Source organism: Stegostoma tigrinum, chromosome 4, assembly GCF_030684315.1.
Source record: "Stegostoma tigrinum isolate sSteTig4 chromosome 4, sSteTig4.hap1, whole genome shotgun sequence".
Taxonomy (NCBI): domain Eukaryota; kingdom Metazoa; phylum Chordata; class Chondrichthyes; order Orectolobiformes; family Stegostomatidae; genus Stegostoma; species Stegostoma tigrinum.
The window spans coordinates 71,275,474-71,299,193 of NC_081357.1; the positions used below are offsets into that span (position 1 = coordinate 71,275,474).

The window sequence follows — 23,720 nt, forward strand, 5'->3', positions numbered from 1 at the left end:
TAGTGATGACCTAATTCTATTTTTGATAAAGCTTCCATTTCTAAATTAAAATGCTGACAACATATGTGGGACTTGAATATGAGAACTCAATATCAGAAAATATGTTTCTAACATTCAATGAACCCTTTTCACATACCACCCTCTTACAGAGGATTTAAAAGAAAATTATCCAGTTACAAAATATTATTGGGCATCAGTCTAACAAAGTAAAGCTTCCTGCATGAAAGGGTTTTAATGAAATTTTAAACCAGACAAAGATAAGTTGATATTTCCAATAAGAGTGTAATGTTTCATATGCAGACTTTACGTCTCTGAAAGGAGCATAATTAAATGCTCAGATTATGTCATGGTGACCGAAAACAAAGTCTCATTTCAAAGTGGAAAACATTCACGAGCTTGATAATCCAGTCCACCCATCCTGACAAATATGGCATTTTATCTCATCGCTGAGGGTTACAAGAACAGCAAGTATCCTTTGCCAGTCTCTACAGGACTTGCTTGTTGGTGGTCTGGTTCACTGATAATAAATGATGTCAGTTAGAAATAACTCTCAAGATTACAGTTACAGAAATGAACCATTAATTATTGTTGAGAAATGTTATATTCCTGTTTGTATTTGTTTTGTATACCTAATGAAATGTTGAAATTTGTTTCTTCTTCCATGTTATTTCTTCAGGCATGTCAATGGCACAGCAATCCCCATCCCAACTCACTACTACATTGTCCTTACCAACTGCAAGGACACCACTAAGATTCCCCAGCAGTGTAAAGATTCACTACATGCAAGGTCCTTCATTCTACCACACAGGCAAGATAACAGTGAGAGCTGCCCAGTAAGTAAAATAGATCAGAGATAATGGGAACTGCAGATGCTGGAGATTCCAAGATAATAAAATGTGAGGCTGGATGAACACAGCAGGCCAAGCAGCATCTCAGGAGCACAAAAGCTGACGTTTCGGGCCTAGACTGAAGGGTCTAGGCCCGAAACGTCAGCTTTTGTGCTCCTGAGATGCTGCTTGGCCTGCTGTGTTCATCCAGCCTCACATTTTATTATCAGTAAAATAGATCAGTCTGGCAACAGCACAAATTTTGAATTTGTTTTGTCTATATGAAGTCTAGAATTGAGTGTATTCATTTATCCCTAAAATTCATTGTTAGAAGTATTACCACGAGGAAAGGTTATGTGCTGTAGTGTGTGGTAAGTTTTGAGCAGGGTGACCAGAAAAATAAAACCATAAAGGAATCTTCAGGGAAGGGTGGGTGTTGGTGAGACAATTCACAAGGTGGGCGGAGGTTAGAGCGAGGGAGGTTATTGGAGGAGATAGAGGTAGAGGTCTTCAGGAAATGCATTGATGGAGTCAGAGAGGCCCCGAAGACTTGCCCCCAAAGCAAAAATGTGCCTTTGCTATATTCCACGTATCATCAGCATCTTTGTGTTCTCTGTCTGGAGGCAATTCTGACCAACAGTACCCCAGTATCTACAATGGGTAAAGCAAGGATGAATTCACGTCAGCTGGGACTTGGATTAAACCTCATCCTGTTGACACCATTTTGATTCATGCTGACCCCGTAAGTCTTCGACTCCATTTTCCCTTGCTCACTTGGCAACTCCTATTTCTAGTTTCACTCCCCTCTTCACCACCTCTGTTCACTCAGAATGCCTCTTCCTGTCCCTTCCCCTACCCAAGCCCCATGCAATAATTAGAAACCTTTGTTCTCAAAACTCCTCCCCTTGTGTATTCAGGAGACCATCTCATCACCAACCCCTCAAGGCTTGCCAGTCACCTCCTTCTTCCCAAGGTAGACCATTCTGTGGCTCCTGGCAGCACCCCTGTTGGTCTTGTCAGCCAACCCTGACATATCTCACCCCTCAGGCTTGTTTGAATTATGCCTCAAACCTGCCAGAGCACCCCTTTTCCTTTTCCCCAGCTGATGGACGCCCTCTCCTGGGTCTGTTGGAACCATCCCGTGTTGATCCTGCTTGATACTTCTCCTCCATCTCAAATCTGGGCCTGTTGAAGAATGCCACCTGGACTCAGGCCTGGTCTGCCTCCCAACACCCAGGTATCCCATGATTTGGCACCAGGTCCCACCCCAAAGCAGGCCTGCCAGAGAAACACTTGACTACAACTGTGCCCCCAGCCCCCATCACCCATTCACTCAACTGCTGAGCCATAAACTTTCTGAGCACTGCTGTGCATGCCCAATGGTAGTGTGCATTAACTCAGACACCAAAGACCTTGGAATCAAAACAGAAGTTGCTGGAAAAGATCAGCAGGTATGGCACCATCTATAAAGAGAAATCAGACTTAATGTTTCAGGTCTTCCTTGGAACTGATGGTAGCTAAGAAATGTCGGTTTATATGTAGAAGATAGAGTGGAGGAAGGGAGTTAGAAGTAAATGATAGGTGGGGACTACGCTCAGAGAGGGGGAGAAAACAGTTGGACAAAGGAGTGGATAATAATCTGGCTGAGAAAATGAGCAGCTGCCAATGGAGACAGATAGTGACTAACAATACGTGTTGTATAATGGCAGCCTATGTGGTAACAAGGCCTGGTGTGTGGGGTTAGGAGCTGGGACATGGGAGAGTTCAGGTCCTAAAATTATTCAACTCGATATTGAGTCAGGAGGGCTGCAGGGTCCTCAGGCAGAAAATGAGGTGTTATTCTTCCAGTTTGCTCTGAGCTTCACTGGAACACTGCAGCATGCCAAACAGAGATGTTGGCCAGGGAGCAGGGTGGTGCATTAAAATGGCAAGCAATGGGCAGTTCAGGGTCTTTTTTGCAAACAGAACAAAGATGTTTTGCAAAGTGATCTCCCAATCTACGTGTCGTTTCCCCAATGTAGAGGAGATCGCATTGTGAACAGCGAATGCTGAAGACTAGATTGTGCGAACTAGATTCCACAACTTCTGTTTTTATTTCTGATTTACAGCATCCACAGTTCTTTTGGTTTTTACCAAAGACCTTGGACTGTGGCAAGACGAGATCCCCCGAAGGGGAGAACAAACACATTAAAACTGACAAATGGCCTTAGTGTCTTGAATATTTCAAAACATTGGCTCTACATGAGCAGTATTTTCATTTCCAAATACTTCTGGCTCTTCTGTCTGGGAGAGACAGCAGTCTTCTGAGTCAGTTCATGGTGAAATCCAGGCTATCTGGCAGATCAAGTAGACATTATGTGGGACATGGACAGCAAGGAAAAGTGCAGGACAATCCTGCAAAATGCAGAATGGTTGGTCACCTTGAATGCGTTGTCTGAGATTGAAAGGATCAATTGAGGTTTTGAAAGTGGAGTTGCATTATTATTCGTGTTGTGATGTCTCTCAAAAATTTGTGGTATACCTTTAAGGGGCATGCCCATGATGCCATCATCATATCCTGGTGTGTGGTCCAATGGTGTAAAGCTCTCAGTTTCCATCTTACTGAGCTCTGTCTCCTTGCAGCATGAAATGCTAAAGAAAGGAATCAAGAATTCTTGCAAAACGTTTAACTTCAGCCCAGACACGCATGTGCCTGTGATTATAATGAAATATGTAGTTACCAGGTACTGTCATTGAATTCTTCAGTGCTTCGCGTTCTATGTTTCGTCCTGATGCTATGGGAGCCACAGTATCACAGCAAGACTGTGGTAGACCACAGCCCACATCAATTTGAAAAATAACGTTTTGCAGGGCTATGGTTAAAGGCAGGGGAATAACACGAGGTGAAATTTTCCATCAGGACCAAGACACACACGTGGTCTAAATTGCCGTCTTCTGTGCTTTAACAACTCTGTGATTTCATTATATAAATTTATAATGATTAAAATCAGGGGCTGCAGCTTTCTTTATTACTCCAGATACATTATCAGGAAGTAATGAAAGAAATGACAATGATAAGAGTGTGGTGTGCGGTGATAATGGGAACTGCAGATGCTGGAGAATCCAAGACAATAAAATGTGAGGCTGGATGAACACAGCAGGCCCAGCAGCATCTCAGGAGCACAAAAGCTGACGTTTCAGGCCGAGACCCTTCATCAGAGATGGGGATTGGGTGAGGGTTCTGGAATAAATAGGGAGAGAGGGGGAAGCGGACCGAAGATGGAGAAAAAAGAAGATAGGTGGAGAGGAGAGTATAGGTGGGGAGGTGGGGAGGGGATAGGTCAGTCCAGGGGAGACGGAGAGGTCAAGGAGGTGGGATGAGATTAGTATGTAGGAGATGGAGGTGCGGCTTGGGGTGGGAGGAAGGGATGGGTGAGAGGAAGAACAGGTTAGGGAGGCAGAGACAGGTTGGACTGGTTTTGGGATGCTGTGGTTGGAGGGGAAGAGCTGGCCTGGTTGTGTGGTGCAGTGGGGGGAGGAGACAAACTGGGCTGGTTGTGGGATGCGGTGGGAGAAGGGGAGATTTTGAAGCTGCTGAAGTCCACATTGATACCATTGGGCTGCAGAGTTCCCAAGCGGAATATGAGTTGCTGTTCCTGCAACCTTCGGGTGGCATCATTGTGGCACTGCAGGAGGCCCATGATGGATATGTCATCTAAAGAATGGGAGGGGGAGTGGAAATGGTTTGCGACTGGGAGGTGCAGTTGTTTATTGTGACCCGAGCGGAGGTGTTCTGCAAAACGGTCCCCAAGCCTCTGCTTGGTTTCCCCAATGTAGAGGAAGCCACACCGGGTACAGTGGATCCGCCTCCCCCTCTCTCCCTATTTATTCCAGAACCCTCACCCCATCCCCCTCTCTGATGAAGGGTCTAGGCCCAAAACGTCAGCTTTTGTGCTCCTGAGATGCTGCAGGGCCTGCTGTGTTCACCCAGCCTCACATTTTATTGTCAATGATAAGAGTGTGATGGTTTTATTCAGGCATTATTTTAATCTCTCTTCTGCAATAGAAACACAATTTTGACTGACCTAATGCAATACGATTACTGCTTCTAGAATCATACAATCCCTACAGTGCGGAAGCAGGCTGCTCTGGCCATCGGCTCTGCACCAACCCTCAGAGCATCCCACCCAGGCTTATTCCCCACCCTATCCCTGTAACCCTGCATTTCCCCTGGCTAATTTACCTTACGTACACATTCTTGGGCAATATGTGCAATTTAGCATGGTCAACCCACCTAGTCTGCACAACTTTGGACTGTGGGAGGGAACTGAAGCACCTGGAATAAATCCTTGCAGTCACAGGGAGAATGTGCAAACCCCAAACAGACAGTCACCCAAGGCCTGAATCAAACCTAGGTCCCTAGCACTGTGTGGCAGCAGTGCTAACAATTGAGATCCCATGCTGCCCTTCTGGGACAATGAATATGATTTACGCACATGGCTGCCAAAAATCATTGCATAAAGCTAAATTTAAGCATGCAGTTTTGTATTTTTCTTGGTTTGGTAAATAATCTGAGGCCTAAAATTATTGCATTTGACTTTGTGGAAAATAGAAAGATTTCTGTTCACCAATGACTAGCCATGAAAATCTCCTAATCTATATCTACAAAAATCAAATTGTAGTTTTATAGAAGGGTAAAGAATTAGATACATTGCTAAGTTGCTTGCTTCTGGTCTCAGCAGCACCCCCCACCTCAGAAAGTAGACTTAACTCTATTTTGCGCCTTGAACGGGTTAACCTGTGAAGATTCCTAAGGTGCGTTTAAATATCCCAAACATTTACCCATTCCCATGACTTCTCTAAGACTGTAGAAATATTGGATTGGGGTGCAGGGATCTGTTGGGTATACGAGCAGGTAGGAAGAGCAACCCTTTCTTGATCAATCTGGGCAGTTTAGTACTTTACTTTGAGTTCTGACTTTGAGGTTGGAATTTAACCAGAATTCATATTCTAAAATTGTCACGGCTCATTGCGACAGTTGGGAATCAAACCCTGCTATTCCCAGAATCATCACAGAAGTTAAATATGTTAAAATAGGTCTACAAAATTACCCAATTTATCTAATTTTCAGGCCCATATTGATTAAAAAAGCATGGATCAGCGTTCTGTAGTGAACAAGAATTATGATTTATTACTTATTAAACTATCAGCACATGACTCTACTAATTTAGACTGTAATCCTCTTATAGAACATAGAAAAGTACAGCACAGTACCGGCCCTTCAGCCCACGATGTTGTGCCGTGGAATAATCCTAATCCAAAAATAAAACAACCTAACCTACATTCCCCTCAATTCACTGCTGTCCATGTGCATGTCCTGCAGTCGCTTAAATGTCACTAATGACTCCACTTTCACGACTACCACTGGCAAACTATTCCATGCGCTCACAACTCTCTGGGTGAAGAACCTCCCTCTGACGTCTCCTCTATACCTTCGTCTTAACACCTTAAAACTATGACCCCTCGTGGCAGTCAATCCTGCCCTGGGGAAAAGTCTCTGGCTATCGACTCTATCCATGCCTCTCGTTACCTTGTACACCTCGATCAGATCACCTCTCTTCCTCCTCCTCTCCAGAGAGAAAAGTCCGAGCTCAGTCAACCTCTCCTCATAAGACAAGCCCTCCAGTCCAGGCAGCATCCTGGTAAACCTCCTTTGCACCCTCTCCAAAGCCTCCACATCTTTCCTATAATAGGGCGACCAGAACTGGACACAATATTCCAAGTGTGGTCTCACCAGGGTTTTGTAGAGCTGCAGCATAACCTCGCGGCTCTTAAACTCGATTCCCCTGTTAATGAAAGCCAAAGCACCATATGCTTTCTTAACAACCTTATCCACCTGGGTGGCAACTTTGAGGGCGCTAGGCACTTGAGCACCAAGATCCTGTTGTTCCTCCACACTGCCGAGAATCCTGCTTTTAATCCTATATTCAGCATTTAAGTTTGACCTTCCAAAATGCATCACTTCGCATTTATCCAGGTTGAACTCCATCTGCTATTTCTCAGTCCAGCTCTGCGTTCTGTCAATGTCTCGCTGAAGCCTGCAATAGCCCTCGATACTATCAACGGCACCTCCAACCTCTGTCTCATCAGCAAACATACTAACCCACCCCTCAACCTCCTCATCCAAGTCATTTATAAAAACCACAAAGAGCAGAGGCCCAAGAACAGAGCCCTGTTGGACACCACTCGGCACTGAATGTCCCTCACTCTGTGCACATGCGCATGCACGCACACATACACACACACCCATAAAAGCAGTGAAAAATAGTTTGTGGGTGAAGCTAAGTTGGAAGGCAGTTCAGCCATTTCTATTTACAAATTGTTGAGACGGTCCTTGTGACTCTTATGCTGGTCAGAACATTACTGCCTTTTGCCAGATGTTTCTACTGGTTTGCAAGATGTACAAGGCGGTTGGTTCACTTCGAAAAAGGCCTCTGACTTATCAGTTACAAGTTAAAGCAGATAACAACTGCTGAAGAAAAGATGAATTTTTTTTCTGCAGGTTTGACTACAAAGTGACTGTGGGGATCAAAACACTCATCTCTGTATCTTGCTCCAAGATGTTCAGTTACCTGATAAAATATCACATGATTGTTGGTAGGCAAAAAGGTTTTGTCATTGACAGTGGTCACCATTCCATAGTTCAATCAACTTCTCATTGCCAGTAACTACATCTGTACACAGGACTCCTCAGCTCCAGTTCATCTGTAACCACTTGCATTACTGCTTGTTCAAACAGCTGTTTGCAAACATAATGTTTGCCAGAAATGCCAAGTTACTTGGTTTTCAAAACATGCAATAATCCTTTAAAACTACGGTTTTAAAATGGTCCTTCCTCATTTCACACGTAATTTTGAAAAGTATAAAAACAAATGGTCTAACAAAATATTTCATTTCAGTGTAATCTTCACATGCAATCAAAATTGTTCACTGAAGCACATTTTGTTGAGCTTACCGTTTAGTATTTTAATGCAGAAGGATTTTACGATTCCAAAACAAAAGAAATGAGCATTTGTTGTCACAGATGTTGCAAATCCAATTTCATTCAAGAAATTGCAGAAATACCAAAAACTGTCAAGTGATACAGCACATTTTACCCGTTGTGCTTTTGCCTAAAATAGGTTTCCAAGTTGTTGTTCTTCCCACAACCCTGTAAATTGTTCCTGTTACCTAGTTATTCAATTTGTTTTAGTCAGTTTTCGCTGAATCTGCATCCACCACCCTTCTTGACAGTTTTTGTCGAATAATTGAAAATAAAAAGAGCTTAAGCACTCTTGCCTGGAATTTCTACATGAGTTGTCTGACAGAACCATAGGGAAATGTTATTACCATTCCACGCTGCATCACTATTTAAAAATGCACGCAAACATTGTGTTTGGTCTTTCCATCTATATGTGATTCATATGACAATAATTTATACTTATTTATTACCTATAACACAGTAAGACATCCCAAAATGCTCCAAAGACAAAATTTGACACTGAGCTACATATGGTTATGGAAGATGGCCAAAACTTTGATACAGAAGTAGGTTTTAAGTAGTGTCTTAAACAGCAGCTTTAGGGAGGATATTCCAGAGCTGAAAGCATTGGAAACTGTGACCGTGATTAAAATCAAAGATACCCATTAGACCATAACTGAAACAGCACAGATATTTTAGAGGGCTGGTGGAGATTTCAGAGTTAGGAAGGCATAAGGATATAGGGAGATGAGAAAATTAAAACAGAAGCTTTCACTAACAAGGAGCTAATGTAATTTAAAAGCATGGGGTGATGGTTGAATAGGACTTAGTGAGAGTTAAGACCCAGTGAAAGACATTTGGATGATTTCAGGTTTATGATGGTTAGAAAGCAGGGTTGAAATGGTTAAGTTTAAAATTAACAAAGAATAAGGGTTCAGCAGCAGATATGTTGAGGCAGGAGAGAGAAGAATGATGCCTTCAAGTGGAAAAAGATGGTGTAAGTAATCTTACAAATGTGTGGTTGGATGCTGAGCTTGGTGTCAAATATAACACTAAAGTTGTGAGTAATCTCACAGTTGCCAAGAAGAGGGAATAATGAAATGGAGTTTGTGGTAAGGATTGAAACTATGTTGTCTTTCTTTCCAATGTTTAGTCAGAGGAAATTTCTGCTCATTCATTACTGGATATGGTTCATCAGTGTGATCATTTAGACACTAGGTGGGATTCAATATCTCTCTAGAAATTAGTTCTGAGAAGAAGAAGCTTTATGATTAGGCTGGAGGGTTCAGAGTGGAGATCTTTTTGCCTTCTCAACCTGTCTCTAGGGCTGGAAGAGCTGTGGTTTGTCTGGAAGCCAATTGAGGCTCTTTGGCCTCTTAAGGGCCAGGTAAAGGCCTCATCCCATAACCAGTGTTTAACCATCGGTGGACTCACTGGTCGGGTGTACCCATCACCTTTTCAGGGCTGGTGATGGAGTACAGCATCAATGGGACCCTTATTCAAAGGCACTCTGCCTCATTGTGAGATCTGGCATTGGGAAAGTGTGTTTGGTTTTTGTGGGACAGACTGCCGGAAACCACCACCTTGCCCTTGTTTCCCCTATTCCCAACACTCCACCTTCAGCTGCTGACCCCCTCCATGGGAACCCTACCCTATTCCACTTACTTGACTCCTGCAGATGCAGATCCATCGTCCATCCTCTGTGCTTCCAATGCAATAATAACAATGGCTATCGTTTCTGCTGGTGCTGCCAGTCTTGCAGAACTGCTGGAACTACAGAATTTCAGCCCTACTGAGCTTTTGGTAGGGTAAGTGCTAGCTTACTCCAGAATACTGCAAGGCCTCCCATGGAAAAATAATGTGGGGTCCCACCTGTTCGCTAGTGGATGGGGATCCCTGCCAGTACCTGTAAAGTTCAGCAAATAAAGGGTTAAGAGAGGTTGCAGTGAGACTGAACTGGGTGCGTCCAACTGATGTTGTGTTTTTGGAATATATCTCCAATGTAAATGAAAAATCGGAGGGGCCAAGGATAAATCCTGGGTATCAGAGGATAAGGGAGTGAAACCATTGTAGGCGATTCCCTGTCTGATTTCTTCAATAAGAATGGAACTAAACAGGGGCATTTTCAGCCAATTGGAGACTGGAAGAGGGGTTTTGGAGGAGGATTGTGTGGTCAACAGTGTCAAAGACTGCAGGCACATCAAGAGGGGGAATGAGGAGAAAGCATCCATTAATCACATTTATTATTTTGTGGATTCATTGTATTTCCTAAGAATGCAAAGATTGTTTATTTTTCCCCTGTTCCATGCTCAAAACTGCCTTTTCTTACTTTCCTGATTCTGAAAGATCTGTTTCTTAACCACACAATGCATTTGTAAAATTCTATTTTAGTCTCTCTTCCAACATGTGCCGTATTGATACAATACTTAATATCCATTAACTATGTGTTATTGCTAACATTTTTATTATGAACTCCTCCATTCACGTTTATGTCAAGGGCCTGCTAAGTTGTCACACTGTAGCTTTATCTTGCCGTGGATTTAGATCTCTCAGCATGTCAAATCTGTATCAAAAATTCTATGTTCCAACTATTCTACTTCTTTGCATCCTAAATTGCCATAATGTTGACAAAATACTTAATTGTAAAAATATAATCCAAGAAAAGGACTGAATGTCTACAAAATTTTATTTGGGCATCCTGGTCCAGTTACTCCTTTTTTCTTATTTAATGTCACCTCAAAACAGGATACTAGAAACAAAATCAGAAATTGCTGGAGAAACTCGGCAAGTTTGGCAGCAACTCTGGAGAGAAGGCGGACTTAATGTTTCTGGTCCAGTGATCCTTCAGAATGGGACTAGATACTGGGTGTGGTCTCAACTGATCATATATATTGCAAAGGACATTATGCAGACGGAGTTTAATTTTAGATAAATGTGAGGTGCTGCATTTTGGAAAGGCAGATCAGGGCAGGACTTGTACACTTAATGGTAAGGTCCTAGGAAGTGCTGCTGAACAAAGAGACATTGGAGTGGAGGTTCTCAGTTCCTTGAACGTGGAGTCGCAGGTAGACAGGATTATGATGAAGGCGTTTGGTATGCTTGCCTTTATTGGTCAATGCATTGAGTATAGGAGTTAGGATGTCATGTTGTGGCTGTACAGGACATTAGTTAACCACTACTGAATACTGTGTGCAGTTCTGGTCTCCTTGCTATAGAACAGATGTTGTGAAACTTGAAAGGGTTTAGAAAAGATTTAGAGGATACTGCCAGCATTGGAGGGTTTGAGCTATAGGGAGAGGCTGAATAGACTAAGGCTATTTTCCCTGGAGCATTGGAGGCTGAGGGGTGACCTTATACCTTACAGAGGTTTATAAAATCATGAGATGCATGGATAGGGTAAATAGACAAAGTCTTTTCTCCAGGGTGGGAAAATTCAAAACTGGACAGCATGGGTTTAAGGTGAGAGGGGAAAGATTTAAAAGGGACCTAAGGGGCAACTTTTTCATGCAGAGTGTGGTGCATATATGGAATGAGCTGCCAGAGGAAGTAGTGGAGGCTGGTACAATTACAACATTTAAAAGGCATCTGGATGGATTTATGAATAGGAAGGGTTCGTAGAGGTATAGGCCAAATGCTGGAAACTAGGCCTAGATTTATATAGAGATAATGGGAACTGCAGATGCTGGAGAATCCAAGACGACAAAGTGTGGAGCTGGATGAACACATCAAGCAAAGCAGCATCTCAGGAGCACAAAAGCTGACCTTTTGGGCCTAGACCCTTCATCACAGAGGGAGATGGGGAGAGGGTTCTGGAATAAATAGGGACAGTGGGGGAGGCGGACTGAAGGTGGAGAGAAAAGAACATAGGTGGAGAGGAGAGTATAGGTGGGGAGGTAGAGAGGGGATAGGTCAGTCCAGAGAGGACAGACAGGGTCAAGGAGGCGGGATAAGATTAGGAGGTAGGAAATGGAGGTGCGGCTTGAGATGGGAGGAAGGGATGGGTGAGAGGAAGAACAGGTTAGGGAGGCAGGTTCACCTGCACATCCGCCAATGTGGTATACTGCATCCATTGTACCCGGTGTGGCTCCCTCTACATTGGGGAAACCAAGCGGAGGCTTGGGGACCGCTTTGCAGAACACCTCCGCTCGGTTCGCAATAAACAACTGCACCTCCCAGTCACGAACCATTTTAACTCCCCCTCCCATTCTTCAGATGACATGTCCATCATGGGCCTCCTGCAGTGCCACAATGATGCCACCCGAAGGTTGCAGGAACAGCAACTCATATTCCGCTTGGGAACCCTGCAGCCCAATGGTATCAATGTGGACTTCACCAGCTTCAAAATTTCCCCTTCCCCCACCACATCCCAAAACCAGCCCACTTCGTCTCCTTCCCCGACTGCATCACACAACCGGCCCAGCTCATCCCCTCCCCCCACTGCATCCCAAAACCAGTCCAGCCTGTCTCTGCCTCCCTAACCTGTTCTTCCTCTCACCCATCCCTTCCTCCCATCTCAAGCCGCACCTCCATTTCCTACCTACTAACCTCATCCCACCTCCTTGACCTGTCCATCTTCCCTGGACTGACCTATCCACTCCCTACTTCCCCACCTATACACTCCTCTCCACCTATCTTCTTTTCTCTCTATCTTTGGTCCGCCTCTCCCTCTCTCCCTATTTATTCCAGAACCCTCTCCCCATCCCCCTCTGTGATGAAGGGTCGAGGCCCGAAACATCAGCTTTTGTGCTCCTGAGATGCTGCTTGGCTTGCTATGTTCATCCAGCTCCACACTTTGTTATCCTAGATTTATATAGGATAGTTGGTTGGTGTGGATGTGTTGGACTAATGAGTCTATATCCGTGCTCTATATCTTCATGACTCTATAACTGGTATGAAACTTAGTTGAAGTGCTAGGATTCTTTTGATTGTAAACTCAATAAACTATGATTGGTCACTCATAGTATGTCAGTGACTCTTTGTTTGTGAACTCACATTTGTATCTATTAGATTCAATTAATACATTCCAGTCTATTGGATACATGTAAGGCTTCTTTGGGAGTTATGGTCTCTGCTTCCTAGTTGGTTTCCTTCATTCGTGCATAATGTCAGTCTGATGCCTGTAAAAGAGTGCCTGCATGAATAACCATGAGAATGCACATATGTACAAAGCTTTTAATTATGTCAATACACTAGTTAAAAGGTAACTATGTATTAAAACAATGTGAACCAGTACATTTTTTCAACTGTAAGTGATAAATAGTAAGTATCGTAACTTTATCTAACAACATAGGAAAATCAACTGTGATAAAATTTCTATCTTAAACTGTAAAAGACAAAATATATCATTCAATAGGTAATGAATCCTGTGTTCTTTTGGCAGTATAATAAAAAAGAATCCCAATGGATTGAAGAGCGAATCTGGGATCATACAGCACGAGTGAGGGATGTGGAGCTGATCACAGGACTTGATTTTTATCAGGACAGAAAGCAGCCAGTCAATGAGATCTTACAGCTAAAAACATTTCTACCTGCGTTTATTCCTAACATATAGCTATTATTCTAAACAAAAATATTGTTTGCTTGGAACCTTTATAGATTCCTCCTTTGCAAATCTTCAAAACTGATTTTATATAATGCTGAATTGATTTTTTGATGTGTGTGGATTTAGAATCGCAGCATGCAAAACAGAACCCCTGTTTTTTGGAAGGTGTTAAAATGGTCCCCCTCACCTGTTTGCAATGACTTATATCTGAATGAAATATGGATCAGTCAACATGCAGATGCCCTAAACAACAGCTTGAAACACATTGAGTTCTTATGAATTAAGAAATTATTGGAAGACAATGATGCAAAGATATGTGTTGAAATTTTATCTTGCTAAAACGTAGGGCCAGGAGGAAGAGTTTACACAGGTTCCATAGTATGATTGCTAATCTTTATTAGCCCACATTTGTCCTACCCTTTCCCATTTTCTTATAGAAACATAGAAGATAGGAGCAAGAGGAGGCCATTCGGTCCTTCAAGCCTGTTCTGCCATTCTTCACAACCATGGGTGAATGTCCAACTCAATAGCTTAATCCTGCTGTCCCCCCATAACCTTTGATCCCATTCAGCACAAGTGCTAAATCTAGCCACCCCTTGACTACATTAAGTGTTTTGGCATGAACTACTTCCTGTGGTAATGAATTCCACAGGCTCACCACTTTTTTTCTTCCACCCTAGGATCTATTTGAGGACTGCCATTAGTTCCGGTATTTAACTGAAATCCCAAAGGTTCAACGTTATCCAGGACAAAGTAGTCCATTTGATCAGCACTCCATCTGTAAACTTAAATATCCACTTCCTCCTTTCGCATGTAGCGACTGTCAAGTATACTTGTTCAGGAAATATCTTACAGTAACTCAGAAAGTTCCTTTCGCAATCTCTCTCAAACTAACAGATTCCAGGACCTAAAAATGTAAGATTGTGGCATTATAATTCTTTCCACCTCTCACAATTACAAACAAAAAACAAAACAGATTTATTAAGATGTTCTCTTCTTGTACTCTGGTATTGGAGATATTCCAGCTTGATGATGGAGCAGTACATGAAACCAATCAAGGTTCAACCAGGATTGTGAAGGAAAATTCTCCATTGGCCTATTGGACACAATTTCAACAACATTCCAGAACCTCAAAGAAATAAAGCAGTCTACATAAATGGCAAACCAGTGCCCACTTAACTACCCATTTCCTCCGTGAGTTTTATGTTTGTGATTGTCATGTATTTATGTACTATCTACAAGGTGAAATGTAACATTTCTGAGGGATTTTCAGATGCGCATCCCAAACTCACCACCACAATGACTTAGAAGGGAACACTATGATCTCCAAGAGACACAACGTTTTGACTTATTCCTTCATTGTCCCTTGGTCAAGATTTGGGAACTCCCTAAACAACAAGATTTGCCTTCAGCAGTTCAAGAAGACAGTTCGCCACTACCTTCTCAAGAAGAACTAGGGATGCTCAATGCTGGCAATTCCACAAACATCCATATTTGAAGAATTAATTTAAAATAAGGATTAAAAATTATACCCAGGTTTGAAATCACATCAGCAACCAATCTACAATGTTTCCAGATTCCTGCTACATCATTGTTGTTTGAATTCTGCTTCTTCTCCACAGATATATTTAAGAAATAGAATTCTGTAAATTGCTCTTGAAAATAAAAACCATCAAAAAATAATACATAAAATATTTATAATACCTAGTTTACACTTGTGGTATAAGTTAAAGAATAAATTTAGGATTTCATTGATTGAATTGTGCAATGAGTTATACATTGATCTTTCCTGTTAAGGCCACGGATTCAAAGGCAGCACAAAAGGACAGAAGATAAATTTGTCCTGTTTGCTGACCGTATGATCTCCCACCCTCTGCAGTTGATTTGCATTAGTTCCTTGTCCGGTAGTACCTTCATTTCAAAGTTTTTATCCGTGTTGTCAAATCTCTAATGGTTGCTTCCTTTGTTACCCCTTTGAAGCTGTTCCACTTTTAAAGTCCTCCTGTATCTCAATATTCCTCCAATTTTAGCCTCTTGTGTATCACAATTTTAATTACTCCACCATTTTTGGCCAGTTATTTAGCTGCCTGGGCCCTAACATATGGAATTTCCTTCCTAAACCTCATCATCTCACCCCGCTCCTTTAAGATGTTCCTTAAAATGTGCCGTTTTAACAAGGCTTTGAGTTTATCTTCCATAGTATTTCCCTTATTTGTCTTGTTCTGCAACCTTGTTTGGCAAGACTATTTTGAATAGTCTTGAGACATTTTCCTCCATAGTGCCTTCAATATATATGGAAGTTTTTTTTGTGTATATTGACCACATACTTCCAAAGATTTAGACTAAAACCTAAGTGTAGCCATTGTAATGAGGTCGGCCAGGTTGACCTCACAGAAACATTGAAAATACGTACAGGAGTAGACCATTCGGCCCTTTGGGCTCACACCATAATTCAATATGGTATAGGGTGAACCTGCAATCTCAGTATCCCATTCCCAATTTATCTCAAAATAGAGAGTATGAGTTCCCTGATTGGGGCTGTAAATCTTGTCCAATCAGGGAGCCCTAGCTGACAGATATAAACATGTGCAGTAGGGGTTCTGTTCACTCTAACAGCTGGTTCTGACACAGCAGGTCAATGACAAAGACACTCCATGTGTAAGTGAAAGGTGACTTGGCAATGGGATACTGGTCCCCATGAAGTTATTTCACTAAGGGCCATAATTAATATTGTGGATGATCCAAAAATCAGGCGAATGGTTGATGGTAGTGAAGAATGTTATAGATTGTGGAAACGGCAATTGGAATTTAATCCAGAAAAATGTGAGGAAATGCATTTGCAGGTGTAAGCAATGGAATGCAAAACAGATCAAATAGTAAGATACTGAAATAGAGATAGTAACTCTCTCCACACTCCCTACCAACCGAATGAAGTGCTAGACCTACCCGTATACCTCCTCCCTCACCCCCATACAAGGCCCCAAGAAAACCTTACACATAAAACAGATGTTCACCTGCACATCTGCTAATGTGGTATACTGTATCTGCTGTACCCGTTGTGGCCTCCTCTATTTTGGGGGAAACCAAGTGGAAGCTTGGAGACTGCTTCGTGGAGCACCTATGTTTGCTTCATGACAAATGACTGCACCTCCCAGTCGTAAATCACTTCAACATCCCTCCCACTCCTTGGTCGACATGTCTATCCTGGGCCTTCTCCAGTGCCACAATGATGCCACCTGAAGTTTGCAGGAACAGCACCTCATATTTTGCTTGGGAATCCTTCAGCCCAATGGTCTCAATGTGGACTTCACAAGCTTCAAAATCTCCCCAGCCCCAACCACATCCCAAAAACCAGCCCAGCTTGTCTCCACCTCCCTAACCTGTCTGTCCTTTCTCCACCTATCCACTCCTCCCACCTCAACCCCCCAACCCCACCTCCTACCAGCCTCATCCCCACCTCCTTGACCTGTCCGTCTTCCTTGGACTGACCAATCCCCCAACAAACTCCCACCCACATACACCTTTACAGGCCTCATCCCCGCCTCCTTGACCTGTCCATCTCCTCTCCACCTATCTGCTCCTTTATCCACCTTCCATCTTCCTCCCCCTCTGTCTCTATTTATTTCAGAATCCCCTTCCCCTCCCCCCTTTCTGAAGAAGGGTCCAGACCTGAAACGTCAGCTTTCCTGCTTCTCTGATGCTGCTTGGCCTGCTGTGTTCATCCAGTTCTACACCTTGTTACCTAAGATACTGAAATAAATGTTCATAAGTCCCTGATAGGCAGCTTTGATGGTTGAAAAGGCATATGGGGCACTTCCTTCTATTGGCTGAAACAAAGAGTGTAGGGCAAGAAAGTTGTGCAATAATTGAGCCAGACGTTATTTAGATCACTGCTAGAATACTACGTATCGCTAATCACTGCATTGCAGGAAGTTTGTGATAATTTATTATTCATTCAAATGATTCACTGGCTGGACCAGCAAATATTTTCCATTCCTCATTGCCCTTGATAAGTTGTATTGAGCTGCCTTGTTGAAGCATGACAGCTTATTTGATGTAGGCACACAGACAGCACTGCTGCAAGGGAGGGAGTTCCTGGATTTTGGCTGAAAAACAGTGTTGGTGAGTGGCTCGGAGGGGAACTCGCAGATGGCAGTGTTCCTATGTACCTGCTACCCATATCCTTCTCGATGGTAGTGGTTTTGATTGCATTGGAGAGGTCACTGCAGGTATTCATGAACATGTTGCTAGGAATAGAAAATTTTAGCAATGACAAGAGTTTCCATCTGATGAAATCTGGAAGGCTAGAACATGATTTACTGGAGGTAGGTAAAATTATCAAGGAGTGAAATGAATGGGAAGACCCAATTTCACATAGGGAATTAAGGAAAAATCAGGTTACATGGAATTAAAGTTAACAAATTAGAAGGGCTGAGGAATATATTTTCATGTAGAGGATGTGGATGTGGAACTCACTGCCTGAGTAGGTGGTGGAGGCAGAAATCTTAATTGCATTTAAAAAGTAGTTGGAAGTGCACTTAAGGTGGTAAAACATTGACTGCTATGGGACAAGAGCTGAGAAATAGCATGAGGCTGCACAGCGCTTGTATGACACATACTTGGTGGCATCCTTCTATGCTGCAAAAGCTTGAGAAGGCTAAATTCTCCCAAATTTTGGCCAAGTGTCAATTTTATGCCGTTTCACACATTGTGTTCTTCTGTGCACTCTGGTAATATTTTTCACGCAATTCTCCACTATTCACCTGATTAACAGTGTATCCCCTTCCACTGTTCCAATTGAGTGCAATCTTGCGCTCAGCACGGATGGAAGTCGTCTCTGGTGCAAGACCTTCTGGCATTGACACTACAGGCGCCATATTTAAATTCCAGTTGTGCACCAGTTCAAATGCTGCAAGCCAGGAGTTACCCTTCACAGTATATTGCATTTGGAAAGGCCATGTCTGAGAGAGGCAAACTGGCAACCTGCTTTGTAGACAGAAGCCTGCAGATCCTGATGAAGTGGGTGGTGGAATGGAAAGACTTGTTCTCACTTATTCCAGGGCTGCCAGAGGAGACCATGATACCAGGCCTTACCAGATGGGTCCAAAGTTACCATCTTGATCAGTGCTGTTTCTATGATTCAGGGGAAGGTGTAGCATTTTTGCAAGAAGATTCATGACCTTCTGTGCTCCATAAGGGTACTTTGTCTAAGTTACTTCACACTTACTCTTAGTCTACTACTGAACGATTTACCACATAGGCTCTTAAACTATCATTTGCAGCATCTTCTCTCAATAGCTCTGAACTAATCCATTCACCTAAACTGCTAAGCAGTCCTGCCATCTGTGCTTCTAAAACATTCACTCAGGACACCACACCATTTTTCTTGCACTTGCACAACCACTATCGGATGTCAGTCCTTTTGGATCACTGATCCCTCCTGATGGCTCATTGCTGGAGGAAAACAGTCCACAATTAGGCTAAGACAGGTGAAGCGGTGAATAATGTTCATCTCCTCATCCTACAGGGAAACAATCCTTCGATGAATAAGTAAGGACAGATATTGTTCATGTGAGGATAACAAGACCTCCATGTCCTGGCAACCAAGATTCATTATGATGTGCTGCACTGTTCTCCCATTACCATCACTGTGATGATATTCTCAACACGTTCAGGTTTTGATTCCTATTACAAAACTCAATCCCTCTCTGTGGGGGCTCTGCTGTATGCATGTCTGAATGTCTCCATGGACAGGTTAATAGCTGTAATGAAGTAGCAGTTCCATCAGCTCAATGGCTGTCAGAAATACAGACAGTCATGCACTCCTTGGCTTGTAGGCATTGGTGTTCAGCATAAATGGCAAGGCGAGAGTTACACTTACATTTGGGAATATACATGGGGTGCTAGTCATTGGAACAACAACAAATTTGCAGCCTACAAATGATAATTTTATCCACCTCAGATCTATCAGAGGCAGATGCCAATTCAGTTCTATCTGGTGTATTACATCCGATGCTGCAACACTCTCTCACAGTGGAAGTGATGTTCCTTCCACTCAACAGAAAATCCCACTAGATACTTGAAAGCAGTCAGTCAGACAAAAAATTAAGAGCAGCTGATACTTCAACAGTCACCTTGATAGGATGTCACCCTCTCCTTCTGCTCCAGCAGAGACACACTTCTATGTTAATGTCTCAGGACATTCTCAGTCTTTGACAGTACTCACACATCTGAGAAGAATGGCACTGAAGATTATTCACTCTGACCCTCGTGGATCTCCTCTGCCTCCTGAGAGGAACTTCAGCTGCAAATTCTACCTGTCGACAGCTGATGGAGGTTGGCGCTGGTCCTGAGCTTGCTGGGCATTGGACAGCGTGATGAAAACTGCTGCAGTGACTGGATCGATAGGGGCAGTCAGGATGTGGACAAAGCCACCCATAAAATGGATGGATGGGACAAAGCGGTCACTGTCAATGGACCATGCCCTGAGATGTCGGGAATGTTGGCCAACAACAAAGATGCAGAGAATATCTGGGAGTATAGCAACCTGCATATTAATCAGGAGAGATTAGATAATAATTGCATGTTCATACTTGCAAATAGACCGTTTGCTACTTACTACTAAGATTCTCCTCTAGGCTTTGAAAACTTAAGTTTCGATTTTTATTAGGGAATCATAGTCATAGAGTTGTACAGCAAGGAAACAGACCTCAGGTAGCCAGTTAGAAACTGATGTCCATTTCAAGCCCACTGACTCCCACAGCTACTTAGAATACACCTCCTCCCACCCACCCTCCTGCAAAAATTCCATCCCCTATTCCCAATTCCTTCGCCTCCACCGCATCTGCTCCCAGGATGAGGCATTCCACTCCCGCATATCCCAGATGTCCACATTCTTCAAGGACCGCAACTTCCCCCCCCGCAGTGGTTGAGAACGCTCTTGACCGCGTCTCCCGCAACACATCCCTCACACCCCGCTCCCGCAACAACCACCCGAAGAGGATCCCCCTCGTCCTCACATACCACCCCACCAACCTCCGGATACAACGCATCATCCTCCGACACTTCCACTATCTACAATCCGACCCCACCACCCAAGACATTTTTCCAACCCCACCCTTGTCTGCCTACCAGAGAGCCCACTCTCTCCGTGACTCCCTTGTCTGCTCCACACTCCCCTCCAACCCCACCACACCCGGCACCTTCCCCTGCAACCGCAGGAAGTGCTACACTTGCCCCCATACCTCCTCCCTCACCCCTATCCCAGGTCCCAAGATGACTTTCCATATTAAGCAGACGTTCACCTGCACATCTGCCAATGTGGTATACTGTATCCACTGTACCCAGTGTGGTTTCCTCTACATTGGGGAAACCAAGCGGAGGCTTGGGGACCGCTTTGCAGAACACCTCCACTCGGTTTACAATAAACAACTGCACCTCCCAGTCGCGAACCATTTTAACTCCCCCTCCCATTCCTCAGACGACATGTCCATCATGGGCCTCCTGCAGTGCTACAATGATGCTACCAGAAGGTTGCAGGAACAGCAACTCATATTCCGCTTGGGAACCCTGCAGCCCCATGGTATCAATGCGGACTTCACAAGCTTCAAAATCTCCCCTTCCCCCACTGCATCCCAAAACCAGCCCAGGTTGTCCCCGCCTCCCTAACCTGTTCTTCCTCTCATCTATCCCCTCCTCCCATCTCAAGCCGCAACTCCATTTCCTACCTCCTAACCTTATCCCGCCTCCTTGACCCTGTCTGTCCTCTCTGGACTGACTTATCCCCTCCCTACCTCCCCACCTATACTCTCCTCTCCACCTATCTTCTTTTCTCTCCATCTTCCGTCCGCCTCCCCCTCTCTCCCTATTTATTACAGAACCCACTCCCCATCCTTCTCTCTGATGAAGGGTCTAGGCCCAAAATGTCAACTTTTGTGCTCCTGAGATGCTGCTTGGCCTGCTGTGTTCATCCACCTTCACACTTTGTTATCAAGGAAACAGACCCTTTGGTCCAGCTTGTCTATGCTGACCAGGTCTCCTAATCTAGTCCATTTTGCTAGCATTTGGCTAATATCCCTCTAAACCATTCCTGTTCATATATCCATCCAGATTAAGGTCCATCTTGTGCTGCTCCATCTCCTCCACTTCCAACATGATTCCTCACCTTGCTGAATGGGCTGTCAGAGAAAGTGGTTGAGGTAGGGATGTTAACAACATTTAAAAAAACATTTAAGTAGGTACATGGATGAGAAGAATTTAGAGGAATATGGAACAAATGGGCAATTGGAACTAGCTGAGTGGGCACCATGGTCAACATGGACCAGTTTGGGCTGAAGGGTCTGTATCCATGCTGTATTACTCTATGCCTTTTAAATGTTGTAATTGTACTAGTCTCCACCACTTCCTCGGACAGTTCATTTCATGTACAAGACAACAAAATGTGAGGCTGGATGAACACAGCAGGCCAAGCAGCATCTCAGGAGCACAAAAGCTGACGTTTCGGGCCTAGACCCTTCATCAGAGAGGGGGATGGGGTGAGGGTTCTGGAATAAATAGGGAGAGACGGGGAGGCGGACCGAAGATGGAGAGAAAAGAAGATAGGTGGAGAGAGTATGGGTGGGGAGGGGATAGGTCAGTCCAGGGAAGACGGACAGGTCAAGGAGGTGGGATGAGGTTAGTAGGTAGATGGGGGTGCGGCTTGGGGTGGGAGGAAGGGATGGGTGAGAGGAAGAACAGGTTAGGGAGGCAGAGACAGGTTGGACTGGTTTTGGGATGCAGTGGGTGGAGGAGAAGAGCTGGGCTGGTTGTGTGGTGCAGTGGGGGGAGGGGGCGAACTGGGCTGGTTTAGGGATGTAGTTGGGGAAGGGGAGATTTTGAAACTGGTGAAGTCCACATTGATACCATTAGGCTGCAGGGTTCCCAGGTGGAATATGAGTTGCTGTTCCTGCAACCTTCGGGTGGCATCATTGTGGCACTGCAGGAGGCCCATGATCGACATGTCATCTAAAGAATGGGAGGGGGAGTGGAAATGGTTTGTGACTGGGAGGTGCAGTTGTTTGTTGCGAACTGAGCGGAGGTGTTCTGCAAAGCGGTCTCCAAGCCTCTGCTTGGTTTCCCCAATGTAGAGGAAGCCACACCGGGTACAGTGGATGCAGTATACCACATTGGCAGGTGTGCAGGTGAACCTCTGCTTAATGTGGAATGTCATCTTGGGGCCTGGGATGGGGGATTAGGAAACCCTGCAGCCTAATGGTATCAATGTGGACTTCACCAGTTTCAAAATCTCCCCTTCCCCAACTGCATCCCTAAACCAGCCCAGTTCGTCCCCTCCCCCCACTGCACCACACAACCAGCCCAGCTCTTCCCCTCCACCCACTGCATCCCAAAACCAGTCCAACCTGTCTCTGCCTCCCTAACCTGTTCTTCCTCTCACCCATCCCTTCCTCCCACCCCAAGCCGCACCCCCATCTACCTACTAACCTCATCCCACCTCCTTGACCTGTCCGTCTTCCCTGGACTGACCTATCCCCTCCCCACCCATACTCTCTCCACCTATCTTCTTTTCTCTCCATCTTCGGTCCACCTCCCCCTCTCTCCCTATTTATTCCAGAACCCTCACCCCATCCCCCTCTCTGATGAAGGGTCTAGGCCTGAAACGTCAGCTTTTGTGCTCCTGAGATGCTGCTTGGCCTGCTGTGTTCATCCAGCCTCACATTTTGTTGTCTTGGATTCTCCAGCATCTGCAGTTCCCATTATCTCATTTCATATACACACCACCCTCTGCATGAAAAAGTTGCCCCTTAGGTCCCTTTTAAAGGTGAAAGACACTTATGCCTTCTCTTCTTCGACTTGCCTAATCTGGGAATAAAAGTCCTCAGTTATTCACCCTATCCACACTCATGATTTTATGAACATTTTCACGTTGAGACTCACTTTTTCATTCTTTCCATATTCTCCCAAATTTCTCACCATTGCCCATATCAAATCACCTTATTATTTTTATATGGTATGCATGTTATAATCCATCTGTACTTTTCACTCTATTTAGGTAAATGTGACAACAATAAATGAAATCAAAGAATCAAAGTGAAAAGCAGTGATCCTTTGAGCCCCAGGCCTCCATAGCTGAGCAAAGTTTACTGCAGCGCGTACTTTTTTTGAACTTTATGAAAACAATATATTACAAGCTATTAAAAAATCCCCTGGGAAATTCAAAACTGAAGCGTTTTTGTTCTTGAACTTTTACACTTATTTAACGCGAACACGCCAGTGCACATGCCCATTAAACAGGACAAGTATTCCCACTTTCCGTTTAAATTCCTTCTGCAAACAAAAAAAAAATGGCGATTGC

General features: G+C 44.0%; 1 protein-coding gene across 1 annotated transcript in view; it reads left to right on the plus strand.

Annotated features, from left to right (window-relative positions):
- Positions 1 to 15,070, plus strand: part of LOC125452266 (venom phosphodiesterase 1-like) — a 155,325-nt gene extending 140,255 nt beyond the window's left edge. The window contains exons 26-27 of the mRNA XM_048530470.2: positions 677 to 833; positions 13,208 to 15,070. Coding sequence (XP_048386427.1) covers positions 677 to 833; positions 13,208 to 13,378 — 328 coding nt within the window. The 3' untranslated portion in view covers positions 13,379 to 15,070. The remainder of the gene's footprint in view (positions 1 to 676; positions 834 to 13,207) is intronic.
- Positions 15,071 to 23,720: the final 8,650 nt, after the last annotated feature.